Source organism: Littorina saxatilis, linkage group LG6 (assembly GCF_037325665.1).
Source record: "Littorina saxatilis isolate snail1 linkage group LG6, US_GU_Lsax_2.0, whole genome shotgun sequence".
Classification (NCBI taxonomy): domain Eukaryota; kingdom Metazoa; phylum Mollusca; class Gastropoda; order Littorinimorpha; family Littorinidae; genus Littorina; species Littorina saxatilis.
The window spans coordinates 40,240,446-40,259,764 of NC_090250.1; the positions used below are offsets into that span (position 1 = coordinate 40,240,446).

At 42.8% G+C, this 19,319-nt stretch overlaps 1 protein-coding gene across 1 annotated transcript in view; it reads right to left on the minus strand.

Moving 5' to 3' along the window:
- LOC138968016 (serine-rich adhesin for platelets-like) overlaps positions 1–19,319 on the minus strand; it is a 305,824-nt gene that overhangs the window by 34,784 nt on the left and 251,721 nt on the right. Inside the window, exons 9-17 of the mRNA XM_070340578.1 lie at positions 16,012–16,149; positions 10,955–11,074; positions 10,208–10,344; positions 9,222–9,441; positions 7,241–7,318; positions 4,775–5,015; positions 4,336–4,532; positions 1,349–1,964; positions 1–114 (exon numbers count right to left, since the gene is read on the minus strand). The exon at positions 1–114 is cut by the window's left edge and continues 69 nt beyond it. Coding sequence (XP_070196679.1) covers positions 1–114; positions 1,349–1,964; positions 4,336–4,532; positions 4,775–5,015; positions 7,241–7,318; positions 9,222–9,441; positions 10,208–10,344; positions 10,955–11,074; positions 16,012–16,149 — 1,861 coding nt within the window. The remainder of the gene's footprint in view (positions 115–1,348; positions 1,965–4,335; positions 4,533–4,774; positions 5,016–7,240; positions 7,319–9,221; positions 9,442–10,207; positions 10,345–10,954; positions 11,075–16,011; positions 16,150–19,319) is intronic.

The following is a 19,319-nucleotide window of genomic DNA, read 5'->3' on the forward strand; positions in this document are numbered from 1 at the left end:
TGGCGCTGTACACGTCGGGGGGTAGACGGTTCAAATCCTCTTCGCTCATCCTCCTAAAGTCCACGTCAGCCGCTGGCATCATGTCGGGGCTGTGCAGCCCGAAACTGTGCATGCCTGGTAACATGACACAATCCACAATGACACACGACTGACTAAACCAAATAACAGTGAGATTCAGACTCCAAAAACGTAATCCAGGAGTTGCAGGGTCACCTGCAGAGAGTCTTGATACAGAGCAGTACAGATTATCCTGTAACATACCCACAAACAAGACAATAAAGGCTCTTCGTGTCACAAACGGCAGTTCTCTCTGGTTCACGACTAAAACTTTTTAACGAGTGGATTGCTCAGTCCGTATCACGCAGCTACAACTTAACAGCGTTTTGTTTTTCGCTTCATAAGTCTCAAAACAACCTACACACTAGTAAAGAAAACAGTGGCCTACACAATCTGCAGTAACTGTTCTGTACTCTGTGTATAACATCTTCATATCAACGCGCACAATAGATCCTGCAATGGAGACAAGGTACAACCAATACAAACATCACAGAAATGTGTCAAGCGGCGTAAGGGCCAATCTTTCGCTCGTCGCTCAAAGCCGTCAGTAATCATAACAAGTCGTAAATGATACACATGTTCCAATACTCTCACATAATCAACTCTTACTCGACTCTTGGCATCATTCCTATTTTGTTGACAAAGGAGCCACTCCACATACCTGCAGGGGACATGTTTTATAGAGGTAGCATGGTATCCTAGTGCGTTTTTGCTTTTGTTTGCCGGCTGTTATTAATACTCGTTTAGTCTGTTGCGATTGAACCAGGGAGAAAGAAATGCACATATCCAAACATAGCCCACCGTGCACAAGCACAACAAAAACATGCCATTGGCAGAAGACATAACGCGCGAGTACACAGCTGACGTACACACACGGACAAGGGGGACGTACCTGATTACTTACAATCGGATACATGGGTGAAATGCAGGTATCCACACACTCACAAACAGACAGGCATGCATGCATGCAGCCTCCCACGCCTCCAACCACCTCCCTGCCCGGCCCCACCCCTCTCTCTCTCACACACTCTCAAAATATCCGACTCATACGCGGGTACCAAGAATCAGAATACGAAAATAAATACTATTTTACACTCCCCCCCTCCCCCCCCCCCCCCCGATAAGCACACCACACACACTGAAAAACACACGCCTATACACATGCATGCGCTTGCGCACAAACACTCAAACACAAACACACACACACACCCACACTCACACACTTTCAACACAACAACACACACACACCACACACTGACACAGACTGCGACAAAAAAATAAACAGCCTTACCAGACTCAATGGAAGATACTCGCTGTATCAGCCTGGCTTTGGCAGGACTGCCGCTGGGCGTGCCGAAACTATCCGTGTCGTCACTCTCCGCGTCACCACCGCTATGACGTACATCCCCGTTTTGCGTCACACCGGCACCACCACTACCACCACTACTACCATTGCTCGGCCCTAAGAGCGGCCTTCGTTCTGTGTTGTCCAAGGTGGACACACTGTCCGTGTCTGACGAGCGTTCAGACTCGCCTCTCGTGTCCAGGAAAATGGAGGGGGGAGAAGAGGACGAGGAGGAGGACCCAGGCCCTGAGCCGTTCCTCCCAGTGGTTACCATAGCAACCTGACCGTTGGCAGCGGCGATGGTTCTCCTGAGGTCTATGGTGGAGTTGAGGACTGGCTGACTAGACAGGCCGGCGGTGGCTGGGAGGGGCTGGGAGGAGAAAGAGCTGAGGGAACTCGAGTCGCTTGACGCCGTCCCGAATGACGTCACGCCCTCCTCGAAGGGCGAGTCCGCGCCGTTGACCTTGACCTGCCGAGCGGGAAAGGGGGAGGTGGCGGTGACGTTGATGGTGGAGATGTTCTTGGGACGTTCTGCTGCCGACATCGCTGCTGTCTCATCCATCTACAAAGGGACGGGGAAAATACATGTTTGTAATATCGCAGAAAACCGTCTGAAGACTTCAGAGCGTTGATTAATATTCACATTGTTGAAACTTCAACAGAACGCAGGGGGAAAAAAAGGTCTTTGTAGTTTCCAAACTTCAGTTTTCTGCGGAGAACTACTTGCTGAAGCAACAATTCTAAATATCCTTCTGACTAACAGAAGAAAATCAATAAAACATCCTTGACTAAAGTTTCTGCTTGCTAATGGATATTTATTTTCAGACTTCCATCCTGAAGATTTTTAATCTTTTGAAGGGAAACCTTAGAAATGGCCCACATTTTTAACGAGCTTTCTTTGAAAAAAAAAGAAAAAAAGATACACTAACTTATTCTATAAATATATTACCCGATAAGACTGAACAAGCAGACAGACAGAAACAAAACAAACCTACGCAAGAGGGAGACACATGCCAGTCAGGGAATTGGCCTTGTCATTGACAAATAAGCTAGTGGAGTGTGTGGATAAAAATCATTATTTCGCTTCCATAACACTCCCGACGTTTTGACATCGCGACCTTTTGGGGGTCCCCGCTAACTCTCTTGACGGACCGGAAGTGTGAAAAGTGCGAGACTGAAGGGGAGAGACAAGGGGAGTAATTGTGTACCGTCTGGAAGACTGTTCAAACGTCACACTGCTGTCACTGTTCTGGAGATTCTTTCATGATCAGGATTTTGACTGTGTCAAGGTGACCTATTTCTAGTGCGGTATTTCTGCAATGCTATGCAGTTATTTTCTTTATTGTCTTTCTCCATATGTTAGGTGGCAAAGACAGAAACTTAGAGGTGGTCTGATAGGGAATGACTTTTCACGCCATGCAAGTCAGACAGGCGAATCGAATGCTTCTAAAGTTATTTTGATTTGCTTTGATTTGATTTAATTATTCCCCATTATGTCTGTTTCGGCTGTTTTACGCCTCTCCTTTACTGTTTTTGCTTCTCTTTCTATTCTTTTTCTTTCGTTCTTACCCGCACCGTTTTCCCACAAAGGTCTTTAAATCTCTCTCTCTGTCTCTCTCTCTGTCTCTCTCTCTCTGTCTCTCTCTCCCTCCCTCCCTGACTCATGTATGCCCAGATCTTCCTTCACCTGGGCCAGGTATTGCTCGTCCTGCTCGTACTCTGGAGGATCTGTGGCAAGGTCCACCAAATTTAGCTTCTTTCTTCTTAAAGATGTGAAAATGAGATTTGTATTCTTTCTGTTGGCTAACGTTCAGTTCCTGTTGCCCTAATGTGCTATTCTGTTACTGTCCTGGTGAGACTGAAGAGATAACTCGCTTTTAATTCGCCTGTCTGACTTGCATGGCGTGAAAAGTCATTCCCTATCAGACCACCTCTAAGTTTCTGTCTTTGTCTTTGTGCGTGCTACTCAGTGGGACAAATAGTTGGGAGTGGCAAGAGCGTGATGCTAGCACTAAGTCTTCTTCTTCTTCAACGTTCTAGAAATTCTGGTGACGTGTGAGCTCGTTTTCCCATTTGTGTTTCCCACACTATAGTCTGAGAGCATAGTCAGCTTCACTCCGCTTTCGTTGGGTAGGCATGTCGGGTATTTTCGTGTTTCCATAACCCTCCGAACTCCGACATGGATTACAGGATCTTTTCCGTGCGCACTTGGTCTTGTGCTTGCGTGTACACACGAAGGGGGTTAAGTCACTAGCAGGTCTGCACATAAGTTGACCTGAGAGATCGGAAAAATCTCCACTCTTAACCCACCAGGCGGCAGCGACCGGGATTCGAACTCACGACCTCTCGATTAGGAGGCCGACGTCTTACCACCACGCCACTGCGCCCGCCCATGATACAATAAGGACGCCAGAACATCGCTCAGCTGCATTTCCGGTTCACACATGATAAAAGATTATTTCTATTACTCTCCGTAGTTTCTCTCTCTTTTGCATACCAAAATAAGTCTAGTTCTATTGCACTTTGCGCTCTCTTTTCTGTTTTAATTCATCCTCTTAAACTTTTTTCCTTTCCATCTCAGATTAGAAAGAGAAGCAAAAACAGGGAGAAGGAAGAGGGGAAAAACACCGCAACAGACATATTTGAGAATAATCGAATCAAATCAAATCAAATCAAATTGACTTCATTGCAATTTTTCATATTTGAGATACTAAAGTTATTTTGATTTGCTTTGATTTGATTTAATTATTCCCCATTATGTCTGTTTCGGCTGTTTTACCCCTCTCCTTTACTGTTTTTGCTTCTCTTTCTATTCTTTTTCTTTCGTTCTTACCCGTACCGTTTTCCCACAAAGGTCTTTAAATCTCTCTCTCTCTCTCTGTCTCTCTATCTGTCTCTCTCTCTGTCTCTCTCTCCCTCCCTCCCTGACTCACCTGTATGCCCAGATCTTCCTTCACCTGGGCCAGGTATTGCTCGTCCTGCTCGTACTCTGGAGGATCTGTGGCAAGGTCCACCAGCCTCTGGTTGTCCGATACGCCGTTGTCCGATGAGCCCACCGTCTCGGACACCAGGTCTTCAGGGTATGACCAGGGGGTAGCGTGGACCTTGTGCATGTCCTCGTAGCTGGGTACTGTGAGTGAATGATAGAAATAGGGTTGAAGTGTTTAGTTTGTTGTATGATCTTTTGAGTACATTGGTACTACCCTGTTTGAGCTCGACAAGAATCTGTCAAAAGTTGGTCTCAATATAGAGGAAGTATTTAAAATTCACCTTAAAGACGTACATCACGTCAACGACGTAGTAATAAATGTTTCCTATTCTCTAACATTTAATGTTCCAGCTACCACCATTTCTTGTTTTTCTGACACTCACCGTCAGGATCCGTAGTGTTCTTGCCGATGGTCCTCTCCACCAGCCGTTTCTCCGGGTCGACAAAGATACGATAGTATCCAGCCACCAGACACACGAAGTTCTGTGCGTCCTCTGACAGCAGGCCCAGGCTGATGTCCTCTGTCTTCTGACCCTTCACCTTGAGGTCGACCCTGTGCATGTTGTCTCCGTCCTTGGTGACCTTGACCTGTTCAAGATGCTCAAAGTCCGCCAGCTGTGTCAGCTGCAAGAGATCAGATCCACAACATGTGGAAAAATCGATTTTACAATATGAAGACGAACGAACAAACTAGCTAACTAACTGACTGAATGACTGGCTTGAGTTGTTTGCTAACTATTTTCGAAATGAACAACATAAAAGGTACTACAAGACAATATACACCTGGTCAGCGAAGCTACAGACTTCTCTGACACGGTTAACTGAGAACATATATATCGGTTTCATTTTGTCAAATATCATTTGTGCGCTGTCTAAGTTTCACAGTTTACTGACATTTCCCAGAAAAAACGTAATGTATGCTCGAGATCCAGAGCAAAAACAGAAATCGGTTTCACTTTTTACCATTTAGACTCCCATGGTCTTATTTGGTTAGCTGTTTGACTTTGTACTGTTAAGAATCCCGTGGTCTTATTTGTAAGCTGTTTGACTTTTTACTGTTAAGAATCCCGTGGTCTTGTTTGTAAGCTGTTTGACTTTTCACTGTTAAGACTCCCGTGGTCTTGTTTGTAAGCTGTTTGACTTTTTACTGTTAAGAATCCCGTGGTCTTGACTGGTTTGCTGTTTGACTTTTCACTGTTAAGACTCCCGTGGTCTTGTTTGTAAGCTGTTTAACGTTTTACTGTTAAGACTCCCGTGGTCTTGTTTGTAAGCTGTTTAACTTTTTACTGTTAAGACTCCCGTGGTCTAGTTTGGTTAGCTGTTTGACTTTTAACTATTCAGATTCAGTTAATCGTGTTCTGTTAGCTATTTAGGCCAATACTTTTCAGCCCCCCTGACATTTTAAAACTATCCCTTTTTCTCCATATGTAGGCCGAAGAATTCTAAAGGCTTCCCCAGCAAGTACAAAAACGTCAACATTTTCGATTTTTGGATATTAGAATCTATTCTGTGAGCAGCGGGACATTTTTTTGTCTTGAGCAGCGCTATCAATTCCAATTACCGTAAGAAAGCAGTTTCACTGAGCACCAATGTTAAAAACTAAATTAAATGAGAGAAGCAAGAGGTTTCAATCAAAATCGACATCTAATCCGCAGGAAATAGGCTGCTTGCTACAGAATCCCCAGCGAGGAAAGGATCCCCCAATTATGCACTAGCGTCTTGGCGGAGTATATGCGGTGTTCTCTGCAAGTATTACAGATACTTCCTTGGCTGTGTGAACGATAGCATTAACCACTACAGATCTGTCAAGGCTTTACGTTAGCTTGGACACATGCCACACATCTCCAACCTGGCTACTTTCACTGCAGGTTAGGATTTTTTTGGAATTAATGTCAGAGATTGTCAATCTGCAAAATTAATTCAGCAAAAAAGTCACACTCTCCCAAGGAAGAAGACAGGCTGGTGAAACACGGTGTGTTTCTTGGTCAACGGATGCTCTTATTCCTCGTGAAAGCCTTAACTCATTGTCTCCCAGGTCCGGATATATCCGTACCCACTCATATGGCTCTATCTGACCAGGTACAGATTATATATCCGCACATACACTCATATGGCTCTATCTGACCAGGTACAGATATATCCGTATATACACTCAAATGGCTCTATCTGACCAGGTACGGATATATCCGCTCAGACTGTTTTGTTTGTGTGTTTGTTTGCTTAACGCCCAGCCGACCACGACCATATCAGGGCGGTGCTGCTTTAACATATAACGTGCGCCACACACAAGACAGAAGTCGCAGCACAGGCTTCATGTCTCACCCAGTCACATTATTCTGACACCGGACCAACCAGTCCTAGCACTAACCTCATAATGCCAGACGCCAGGCGGAGCAGCCACTAGATTGCCAATTTTAAAGTCTTAGGTATGACCCGGCCGGGGTTCGAACCCACGACCTCCCGATCACGGGGCGGACGCCTTACCACTAGGCCAACCGTGCCGGTGCTCAGACTGTTAGCTTCAGTCGCTTCCTGTGATGTCCATCTAACGCTTGCATTCCAGCGTGTTGATACACGGTTACTACACAGTTTCTACAATTCTGAGTGACCTGCTACAGCACAACTGGTCTCGGCTAAAAACAACTTGGTCAACATAGTTGGGGTACGTAGAAAGTGTTAAAAGACCAGTAATACTTTATACTTTAGACCAAAACAATACTTCAATCAAACAGTAGACTACCCATTCACATCCACAACACATTTGAGTACAAACGTCACCGAAACCAAAGGCATTCAAATATATCATTCATTGTTGTTTTTGTTCTTTCTCAACATTGTGTGTGACTCACAGCATAGGACTTGATGTTGGTGACAATACTGACTCCTGAATGTGGTCCCACCAACAGCATGGCTTCTGTCTTTTTGTCCTGCAATTCACACAGACAGGCTTTTCTATTACACACGGAAAGCCAGGCAAACACGCATGCAGGTTAACTAACACCAAGGAGAGAGAGAGAGAGAGAGAGAGAGAGAGAGAGAGAGAGAGAGAGAGAGAGAGAGAGAGAGAGAGAGAGAGAGAGATATTTTTTGCTTGTTTGTTTGTTTGCTTAACGCCCAGCATACCACGAAGGGCCATATCAGGGCGGTACTGCTTTGACATATAACGTGCGCCACACACAAGACTGAAATCGCAGCACAGGCTTCATGTCTCACCCAGTCACATTATTCTGACACCGGACCAACCAGTCCTAGCACTAACCCCATAATGCCAGACGCCAGGCGGAGCAGCCACTAGATTGCCAATTTTAAAGTCTTAGGTATGACCCGGCCGGGGTTCGAACCCACGACCTCCCGATCACGGGGCGGACGCCTTACCACTAGGCCAACCGTGCCGGTAGAGAGAGAGAGAGAGAGAGAGAGAGAGAGAGAGAGAGAGAGAGAGAGAGAGAGAGAGAGAGAGAGAGAGAGAGAGAACAAAGACCGAGAGATAGAGAGGCAGAAACGGAGTGACAGACAGACAAACAGACATAGGAGAGAAAGAGAGAGAGTGAGGGGTGGGGAGAGAAAGACACAGTCACACAGAGAGAGTTATAGAGATAGAGAGAGACAGAGAGGAGAGAGAGAGAGAGAATTGAATTGAATTGAATTGAATTGAAATTTATTTTACGAGGGTGACAGAATAAGCAATGTTTACATGCTTCTTTTCATCCGGCCCTCGCCCATTGAGGGGTAACAAACAAGAAGAAATAAAACATAAGTTTAACAATAGTACAAATGACATATTTACCATAATTAACATGTCAAGCAACCAATACGACATTTTAAGATGCAATAGGATTCTTTAGCAATGCTTGAAAATTATATATAACAGGGAAATATGTGTTTGTATAAACAAAATCCTTCATGAATTATATATAATAATGTTTTTCAATATAATCAGAGAGTACAGTTATATTTTGCCAGCTGCTTGATAATAGTTTTTATAAGTTTTGTAAAAGAAACAGCATGTAATATTCCTTGAATGATGTTTCATGAATTCGTAATTTAATTATATTTGGAATGGCGTTCCACATAATTGCTCCAGAATATGATAGACTCGACTTGTACAGGTCAATTCTTGGAGTTGGTGTAATTAATTTGTTACATTTTCTATAATGATTTATTTTGAAATTTGAGGCAATGAGTGTAGGGGCATTCCCTGACATAATTCTATGCATCATCACACCTTTGTTATATGCAAATCTATCTTTGATAGGAAGAATTTGCAATCGTTTATAATCAGTCATGGAAAGAGATGTATTTTTTAAAATAATTAATTTAACAGCTCTTCTATGTAAACTGCCCAAGTGTTTCAAAGTATTTGCACTTGCAGAGTCCCACACTGTGGACGCATAGTCAATAGCTGACTGAATATGTGCCTGAAAAAACAGTTTTCTTGTGCGAAGGTCTAGAAAGTGTTTGAGAGAGAGATAGAGAGAGAGAGAGACAGAGAGGAGAGAGAGAGAGAGAGAGAGAGAGAGAGAGAGAGAGAGAGAGAGAGAGAGAGAGAGAGAGAGAGAGATGACAAAACGATAGAGAGAAAGGCAGACAGACAGACCGACCCAAAGACCAACCAAGACAAGACAGACACAAAGATTCTACAGACAGACATACAGACAGAGACCAAGACAGAAAGCGACAGAAAAAAAGAAGATGAAAACAGTCAGCCAGCCAGCTAAGACTGACATATTTCATTTATAATGAACATCGTCTAATTTAGACATACACCCACAATCCCAAACCACAGCTCCCAAATGCCCGCGTCCTACGCTCAACCCCAAAGTCACCTACCAGCAGTGTGACCATGAAGACCCTGGAACCAAACGTCTTGAGTTCGCCGACGATCTTCATGTAGTGAAGCTTGGCCTGCAGGGCGGACAGCTGTTTCTGTCCAGGGGCCGCCAGACTCTGGTTCATCTTCAGGTACTGGGTCAGCATCCTCTTCAGGTCCTTCCCCTTCATGGAGTCCATCAGACTCTTGGACACGAACTTGTCAAGGCCACACTCCTTGCTAGAGAAACAAACAGCAGCATGAGATCGTGAAACCGAAAGAGATGAGACAGAGGGATGCTGGGTAAGTTTTCTCTTAAGATCTTTGCTTGTGGTTCACAATGGATATCAGGCTCTCTTCGAAACACTCATTGCTGCAGGAAAACTGGACGATTTTAAGTTTATAAAATTAAATAAACACAGAAAAAATCACTTCATCATAATTCACTGCTGCTGGTTATTTCCAAAAAACAAACTTGCATACTGAATCAATGTCAGCAACAGTATTCTTTCGGTTGGATTCTTGCGTGGTCAATTTCTTGCACCCTGGCTACACATCAATTGTGTGTGTGTGTGTGTGTGTGTGTGTGTGTGTGTGTGTGTGTGTGTGTGTGTGTGTGTGTGTGTGTGTGTGCTTGTGTGCTTGTGTGTGTGTGTGTGTGTGTGTGTGTGTGTGTGTGTGTGTGTGTGTCCGTGTGTGTGAGTGTGTGTGCGTGTGTGAGTGTGTGTGTGTGTGTGTGTGTGTGTGTGTGTGTGTGTGTGTGTGTGTGTGTGAGAGTGTGTGTGTGGAGGGTAGGGGGCTTGCATGTACACACGAAGGGGAAAAAGACACTAGCAGCTCTGCACATAAGTTGACCTAGGAGATCGAACAAATCTCCACCCTTACCCAACCAGGCGCGGCCGGGATTTGAACCCGCGACCTTCTGCATAGGAGGCTGATGTCTTATCCTCTCGGCAAATGCTCCCGTCAGACAAAGACTAAATCATTCCTATTGCCCTGTACTCACATGACAGCCTTGATGGAGATCTTGTTGCCCATGTTGTTGCTCATGGCGTGTTGCTGGATCTGCAGCGCAGCCAGTCTCAGCGCTGTGTCGTACTTCATCTCAGATGCGAAGCGCTCGTGCAACACGTCGTTGCAACACTGCAAGGTTCAACAAAAACTGCCCTGTTATTTCCATTCACGGGGAAGGTTGTGGCAAGAGTAGCTAAATATGAAACGGTCGGGTAAAGAGTCGAAGGATGGCCGTCCCTGCCTGGAATCGAACATGTGACCCGAGGATCCCAAGTCCAGTGCTGTACCAACTAAGTTTCCATTAGACTGTACGGCAGTCGTAGTACCTCGCCTCAATAAGGTAGGTGTACACAAAGGCCTTCGAGTTTCTCTTCCTTTCTGTGGTCTTCCTTTAGAGCAGGCCATTGTTCACACAACGTTGCATAATATCATCTCCCGTTTAGACCTAAGCAAATTACCCATGTCTCGTTCATGAAGCATGAACTATCTTAATGCCATCAATATATATATGTGCTAATATAAGGGATTCACCTGCAAGTAGAAGTATTCAAAGGCGATGGGGTCTTCTTTTACAACAGGCCATTATTCACACACACACACACACACACATACACACACATACACACACACACACCAGCCGTAGCATATTCTACCCTCTCCCAGTTGTAACTGAGCAAGATATATATGTCTAGTTCCTGAAGCATAAACCACCCGCATGATAGTCAAGGTATTAGCTCACCTGCAAGTAGAAGTACTCAAAGGCGATGGGGTCTTCCTTCAGCAGGTCGTAGGCGTCCTTGGGCACAAAGGTCACGCGGAACAGACACCGGAAGTAGCGGGCACCCTGTCTGGCAGCAATCTGCAGCAAACCACATGGCTTAAATGAGTCAACAAAATAACCATAAACAACAACAAAACGAAACCGAGGGACTACCAACTTTCCAAAATCAAGAATGTTATTTTGTGGAAATATTAATCATAGTTAAATCGAACAATTCCCTATTATGTCAACCTAGGGGTAGTTGAAGTGGCATACACACAAATGATAATGACACAATAATGCAACAGATCTTATCTCGATACAATCGTTGTAAGTCATGGACGCAGTTCATGTGTACTGGAAAGTTCAACCGTCAACCACTAAAATCAATCATCCAATAAATCCACTCGAATGTCGGTGCTATATATAGAGAAACTTGCATTTCAAAAATAGTTCAAAGTTTAGTTCTCTTTTTCTGACACTATAATTGAACAAATGCAAGAATGAAGCCGTTTGTAGTGACTGACTTGAATACAAACTTTCAAACTATCACGTTCTTTAACGAAAAGCTAAAACTGTTTAACATAAACGGGATTTTAATCATATATTCATTTTATCATCCGAGGAAAATACAGATTTTGGGCTTGCTGACTAGAAATATCTCACATAATTAACGAAAACACAGTGTCTTTTTTATAAGCATGTGCAAAATCCGATTTTTGATGCGATTAGATCACATCAACCCTGCCAATGTAGATGAAATTATTTCATACAAAATCAAAAAAAGTACAGACTGTGCAATATTACTAATTGCTGTTTACACTCTCTTGTCTAATCCAAAAAAGACAGTTTATACGAACTTGGGGAGAATCCAGGGTCATCACATACATTTCAGAAAGTAAATTTCAGCAGAAGTTCAGTAGTGCATAAAAATAAGGACCCTCTGAGGATAGCTGCATGATCTTCTGTTTGATCGTGTGTGTGGTTTTTGTGTGTTTGTTTTTTTACAGTATTGCTTTTGTAATCGCCAAAGCACGCATGCACTGTCTTTCTATTTGTGTGTATTTTTGATTCGTGTTTGTGCAGAAAAATGTACAGGACGGCACGATAAACCATTCCTAATTTGACCTAATTCCTCTTATTACGTCTCTTCCTGCAATCCTCATTTCCTCATCCCCTCCATCATCCACCCACCCCCATGACCTATCTCCATCCACCCCAATCCTACACCACCCCATCCCCCATCTCACTACCCAGCCTGCATTCAGCATTCCTCTCTTTCCGTGCGACTGCCCCGCACACAATGAGATGGAAATAGAGGTCGAGCCGTCGGTGCAAGATTTGATCAGCTTCCATCAGGCTATCCCCCCCCCCCCTCCCCTCCCATTGTACTGTCCAGACTCCGGACTCAGACCTGTGGCCACAGAATTTGTATAGAGCCCCCTGATTTTTCTTTTCATTCGGAAGTTAGCAGGTCGATTTTGTTTTCTTACTTCAGTTTTCGAGACCTCACTGGTCATTTGTTTAAATTTTACTTCAGTATTCGTATGCTTTACATTAACATTCGAATCCTCAATGGCCAAATGTGTTTGTTTTCTATATTCAAGACCGACAGGTCCATTTTGTGAGCTTTACTTCATGTATTAAAAATCTCATTGTCAAAAGATTTGTTTGCTTAACTTTCCCATAGAGACCTCGCTGGTCAATTCGGACGCTTTACTTCAGCATTCGAATCCTTATTGTCGAATTTATTTGTTTTACTTCAGCATTCAATGCCTTAATGCTAGATTTCGTACGCTGTATTACAGTATTTCAGGCGTCAAAGTGTGTTTGCTTCACTTCGAAGCATTCTGGCCCTCAATGCTAGATTTTGTAAGCTATATTTCAGTTTTTCAGGCATCCTCCTCCTGTTTTTGCTTGTTATTTATTTCAGCATTCGGGCGCGCCCTTAATGGTAGAGATCTTTCAATATTTGAGGCGTCAACAACGAGATGACCAATACAAGAACTGCCAAACCAAAAAATATCTGGTCAATCTTAGCAAAAACGTTTCCTCTCTGTTTTTCTCAGTTCGGCTGTTTTTGTGGGTGTTTGTTCCGGTAGATGCCGTTTTTGTTATGTTTTTCTGTGCGAGCCTGCGCGAGCTTGCGTGCATGAGTTTTTATTTCTGTGTAAGTTCCAGAAATCAGACCCTTTAACTGCCATGTCAGTATAGCAGGGGAGAAACGTCAGTAGAACCATGCCAGCACGCACTCAAAAAGAAAGTACACAACTGATAAAACCTTGAAAGAATTCAATAAGATCACGAAATTCAGAGCTGATGCTTCAAGGCCAAAGCTCTGCCGACTTCTCTGCCTCTTTGTATATGCACTTTGTTGCTTACATATAGGAAGCAAAGGTTGGAAGATGACGCACGGTGCCTTGGATCCAGTGATTGTCCAAGCCATTTTCCAAACCGCTATTTCTTATAAGTTTGAGTCCCGACTTTCACAGAAACTAGTAACTTTGTTGCGCAAACCAGAACCAAATCACAGTCATCCCATCATATTCGTCAGGAAGAAACCGGCCAAACGAAATAACCGTTATGCATGACCGGTGTCAATTTTGTTTCGGTATTTGAAGATGTTACCGGTACGGTAAAATACCGGACTTGTTTTGATTATGCAATCTCTGCTTGAACCAGTTATCTCTTTAAATGAAAACGCGACAGTCCGTCAGGCAGTCAGTGTCTTCTTCCAAAGTAAACGTAGTGTATATATATATATATATGAATCTTCACCAGGCGCTTGCTCTAGACTTGTACTCCTTTAGTGTATACCTTTACGAATTCGATCCCTTCCACACGACCGCCATTGTCTCTGTGATTCTCTACCATTGACTCTGGAATTACAGCAAAGCTCGGGCAGTAATGCCAGTCTGGCATGGTTCCGTAGCATGTCTGGGAATTATGCAGGCAGGGGGGGGGGTGGAATGGAATTTGGAATCTGCTTCTGTGTCTCTTGTCTGTTGTTACCGCTAACACATCGCTTGTTTTTGTCAATGACAATTATGTATGCGAGTTGGAGGATGGAATAACGAACAGAAAAAAATATTGACCGATATATTAGTTAACGGCCGCATGCATGGCAGAAATTGGTATAATTGAATCAAATGCAAAGGGAAACGTTGGGTGTAAAGAAAACACCAGAGACGATGGCAAAAACATTATATGAAGCCAAAACGCACATGCACAACTAAAGTATACGACGAATACCCCTGTCTTGCAAAAGATACATACAACAAAGTAGATTAGGAGGACAGGGAAAGGGCAATCGTTACACGAGAAGAGAGACATGGTCGAGTGAACAAAGAAAAGAATGAAATCAAGAGAGACGAGCATGCAGCTAAGGCCAAAAAAAAAATAGGTCTGTTTACGGTAACCCGACCGACCCTAGTTTTTTCGCGCGACCCTAGACTTTTTTTTGGCATTTGGGAAAAAAAAAACAAAAAAACAAATCTTGTTTTTTTGGCAAAATAACGTAAAAATATGGGTTTTTTGAAAAAAAATAAAAAAAATAAAAAAAAATCCCGACCTACCGACCCTATTTTTTTGGCCTAAGTTACCGTAAACAGACCTATTTTTTTTTTTGGCCTAACACTAAAAAAATCGAATCAGAAACACTTGCTCTGCAGAACGCACAAACCAGTAGTGTCAGCGGTACGCGGTGCTAAATGACGTTACCCTGTGTTTGGTCCCCAAGGTTCGCTGACACATGCTTCAACCCAAGGTTCGCTGACACATGCTTCAACCCAAGGTTCGCTGACACATGCTTCAACCCAAGGTTCGCTGACACATGCTTCAACCCAAGCTTGAAGTAGAGTCTCGGAACTCGGAAAACACAAACACACGCGTGCAGAAAAAAAGAGTAACGTGACAACGTCCGTTCTGCAAAGGACAGGTGTCATCATGCATGTCGTGGAGGATATTACCCAAAGGATGTTGTGAGAACGTCCACATTGCCAATTTGACCATGGCACGTTTCCTCAGCTAGCGTTTCGTGGTCTTGAAGCAGGGTTTTTAGTTATGTGATCTGACCAAGCTACGTTACCTTGGCAAAAGCTTTGCAGTCTTAAAGCAGGGCTTTTGTTTTGTTCTCCAGCCACGCCTCAGAGAACCCCGATCTGACCAAGCTACGTTACCTTGGCAAAAGCTTTGCAGTCTTAAAGCAGGGCTTTTGTTTTGTTCTCCAGCCACGCCTCAGAGAACCCCGATCTGACCAAGCTACGTTACCTTGGCAAAAGCTTTGCAGTCTTAAAGCAGGGCTTTTGTTTTGTTCTCCAGCCACGCCTCAGAGAACCCCGACCAGTGTTTAAACAGTTTTATGGTATTACAGCATGAGGCTTTCTCCCCCCTCCCCCTCCCTTTTCTTTTCTGTAGATTCTTCTGTTCCTATTTAGTTCCCCATCCCCATTCTTTAAATTTGTTCTTCTGGTTTATTGTTGTTATGTCCACCATTACGAAAATGTGTGTAATGTATAGTATTGTTCTGGTCACGTGATATAAGCATTTGCTTGAGTGCGTGTCCTAGCTGTATGTTTTGAACTGTTCCTGCGAAGAAATTCTGAATAAAATGTTGTTTAAACCAAAGCATGATACGTTAGTTCAACCAGTGTTTTCATAGTCTTGATGTGGTGTTTTTGCCTTACGATCAAACCACTATACCTTACTTCAGCTAGTGATTCATGGTCTCAAAGTACGGTTTCTTCATATGTCACCTTACCTCAGCCATGATCATGGTGTTGAAGCGGGGATTTTTGTGTCACGTTACCTCAGCAAGTATTACATGGTCTTCTCCTTCTGCTTTTTCCTTTTCTCAATTCTTCTCCTTCTCTTTCGTTCGCTTAGATCAATTACATGGTCTTAACGATGATTTTTCCAAGTTATGAACACGTTAACTCAGCAAATGTTTCACCTGGATTTTCTTTAGTGTTACATTACCTCAGCCAGTATTACATGGTCTTGGTGTAGGGGGTTGTTCTATGTTACGTATACGTTACCTCAGCCAGCGTTTCGTGGTCCTGAAGCAGCGTCATCTTGGCGGCTGTGCCTGTGTTGTTCTTCATGTTCTGCAGCACCAGGTTGAAGTGGTTAGCGCAACGGATGTTCAGTTTCTCCTGCAGCGAGGCCACCACGTCCTGCACACACATGAATGATTCACGGTAACTCACACAGAAAAGGTCAACAGTAAATCCCCCAGAAAGAATTAACGGTGATCTTCGTCCCAACTGATTTAAACAAGTGTCACCGGGAAGGTGGCAGCATGCCCGTATATTAGGTTCTTGAGTAATTGTCCTGCTAAATTAGAAAATAATGCAATTATTATGAAAGCGTACCGGTAGTCGTTATTATTTGAGGCAGAATCTGAATACTATAAAGAACATCCAACAAAGAATGGTCAAACAGAATACACGATTTCTGACGTCGAATCCAAGCACGAAGAATGAGACAAAAAGAAAAGTGGCAACAAACTCTGAAACGAACCAAGTTACTATGTCGATTTTGAACGTAAATTTACTCGCACTTTTGAATTCATGTACAAAACAAAACGTGTGGTAAAAAAGTTTCTACTTGAGGATTCTGTACCAACGTATTTCCCTTTCAAAGCTGAAACCTTTATCACCATGCAGTAATCTCTACGAGAGGACAACAACAGACTTTGGGACAAAAGGTTTCAAGCTAAGCAAAAATGTCCCTTTACTTGAACAAATTCGGTCACGTATAACAAAATCTGCAGCATCGTATTAAATAGTTTACAAACTGCACGTGAACATTCGGAGACTCTACATATCGCTTGAAAGGTTATTGCAGTCCGTTTTCTCAAAGACATATCTACACAAGCATAAAACGCGGACCGACAGATAGAACAAATCCTTTTGACAGTAAATGATGATTCCACTACCCGAAGCAGAAAAGTGCCCAGACAATTCCTCGCTGAGATGAGCAGGCAAAGACAAAAGCCAATAATACAACCCCAGCAATTTCTCAAACACTGCTATGTGCATATCAGCATGACACATGGGAATGGGTCCCCTAGTTTCCTGCGTCCAACGTATAAGCCATAAAAGGGAGGGTTTCTGCGGATCTGATGTAGGAAAGTGTGAGCATACGACTGGGCCGGATTGAAAGAGCATCAGTGGTTTGGACCGGTTGATGAAGGTTTAGAAGGGGGTGGGGGAATTTGGGGAGTAAGAGATGGAGTAAAAAGCACATGGAACTAAAAATGTAAAGCGAAAATGGGGAACCTTTATTACCTCTTGTTATGTCCGAGTAGTGACGTGCCTGTGCAAGCTAATGGTTTGAACTAAAGCACGGCCTAAATGGTGCACGAGATCCTGTGTTGTTTATGTTAAGTAAATTCACTAAAAGTATTCTCAATTCCGAGTATCACAGTTCTGAAATTAATTCCTCCTGGCTGTGGAATATCAATATCTCAATTCCGATGTCAAAATTAGTCACAACGAAAAAGAAGAACAAAACAGATAATCCTACGGGGTAAAACTCTTTTATAACAAAAACAAGTCGCGTAAGGCGAAAATACAATATTTAGTCAAGTAGCTGTCGAACTCACAGAATGAAACTGAACGCAACGCAACGCAGCAAGACCGTATACTCGTAGCATCGTCACTCCACCGCCCGTGGCAAAGGCAGTGCACGTGGAATTGACAAGAAGAGCGGGGTATTCGTTGCGCTGAGAAGGATAGCACGCTTTTCTGTACCTCTCTTTGTTTTAACTTTCTGAGCGTGTTTTTAATCCAAACATATCATATCTATATATTTTTGGAATCAGGAACCGACAAGGAATAAGATGAAAGTGTTTTTAAATTGATTTCGAAAAAAAAATTTTGATAATAATTTTTATATATTTAATTTTCAGAGCTTGTTTTTAATCCGAATATAACATATTTATATGTTTTTGGAATCAGCAAATGATGGAGAATAAGATAAACGTAAATTTGGATCGTTTTATAAATTTTTATTTTTTTTTACAATTTTCAGATTTTTAATGACCAAAGTCATTAATTAATTTTTAAGCCACCAAGCTGAAATGCAATACCGAACCCCGGGCTTCGTCGAAGAGTACTTGACCAAAATTTCAACCAATTTGGTTGAAAAATGAGGGCGTGACAGTGCCGCCTCAACTTTCACGAAAAGCCGGATGTGACGTCATCAATGACATTTATCAAAAAAATGAAAAAAACGTTCGGGGATTTCATACCCAGGAACTCTCATGTCAAATTTCATAAAGATCGGTCCAGTAGTTTAGTCTGAATCGCTCTACACACACACACACACACACAGACACACACACACACGCACACACACACGCACATACACCACGACCCTCGTTTCGATTCCCCCTCGATGTTAAAATATTTAGTCAAAACTTGACTAAATATAACAAGTCGCGTAAGGCGAAAATACAATATTTAGTCAAGTAGCTGTCGAACTCACAGAATGAAACTGAACGCAATGCCATTTTTCAGCAAGACCGTATACTCGTAGCATCGTCAGTCCACCGCTCACGGCAAAGGCAGTGAAATTGACAAGAAGAGCGGGGTAGTAGTTGCGCTAAGAAGGATAGCACGCTTTTCTGTACCTCTCTTTGTTTTAACTTTCTGAGCGTGTTTTTAATCCAAACATATCATATCTATATGTTTTTGGAATCAGGAACCGACAAGGAATAAGATGAAAGTGTTTTTAAATTGATTTGGACAATTTAATTTTGATAATAATTTTTATATATTTAATTTTCAGAGCTTGTTTTTAATCCGAATATAACATATTTATATGTTTTTGGAATCAGCAAATGATGGAGAATAAAATAAACGTAAATTTGGATCGTTTTATAAATTTTTATTTTTTGTTACAATTTTCAGATTTTTAATGACCAAAGTCATTAATTAATTTTTAAGCCACCAAGCTGAAATGCAATACCGAAGTCCGGGCTTCGTCGAAGATTACTTGACCAAAATTTCAACCAATTTGGTTGAAAAATGAGGGCGTGACAGTGCCGCCTCAACTTTCACGAAAAGCCGGATATGACGTCATCAAAGACATTTATCAAAAAAATGAAAAAAACGTTCGGGGATTTCATACCCAGGAACTCTCATGTCAAATTTCATAAAGATCGGTCCAGTAGTTTAGTCTGAATCGCTCTACACACACACACACACAGACAGACACACGCACATACACCACGACCCTCGTTTCGATTCCCCCTCGATGTTAAAATATTTAGTCAAAACTTGACTAAATATAAAAACTACGAACGAAAGGAAAAGGAAATAGCAACGAGGACAACACA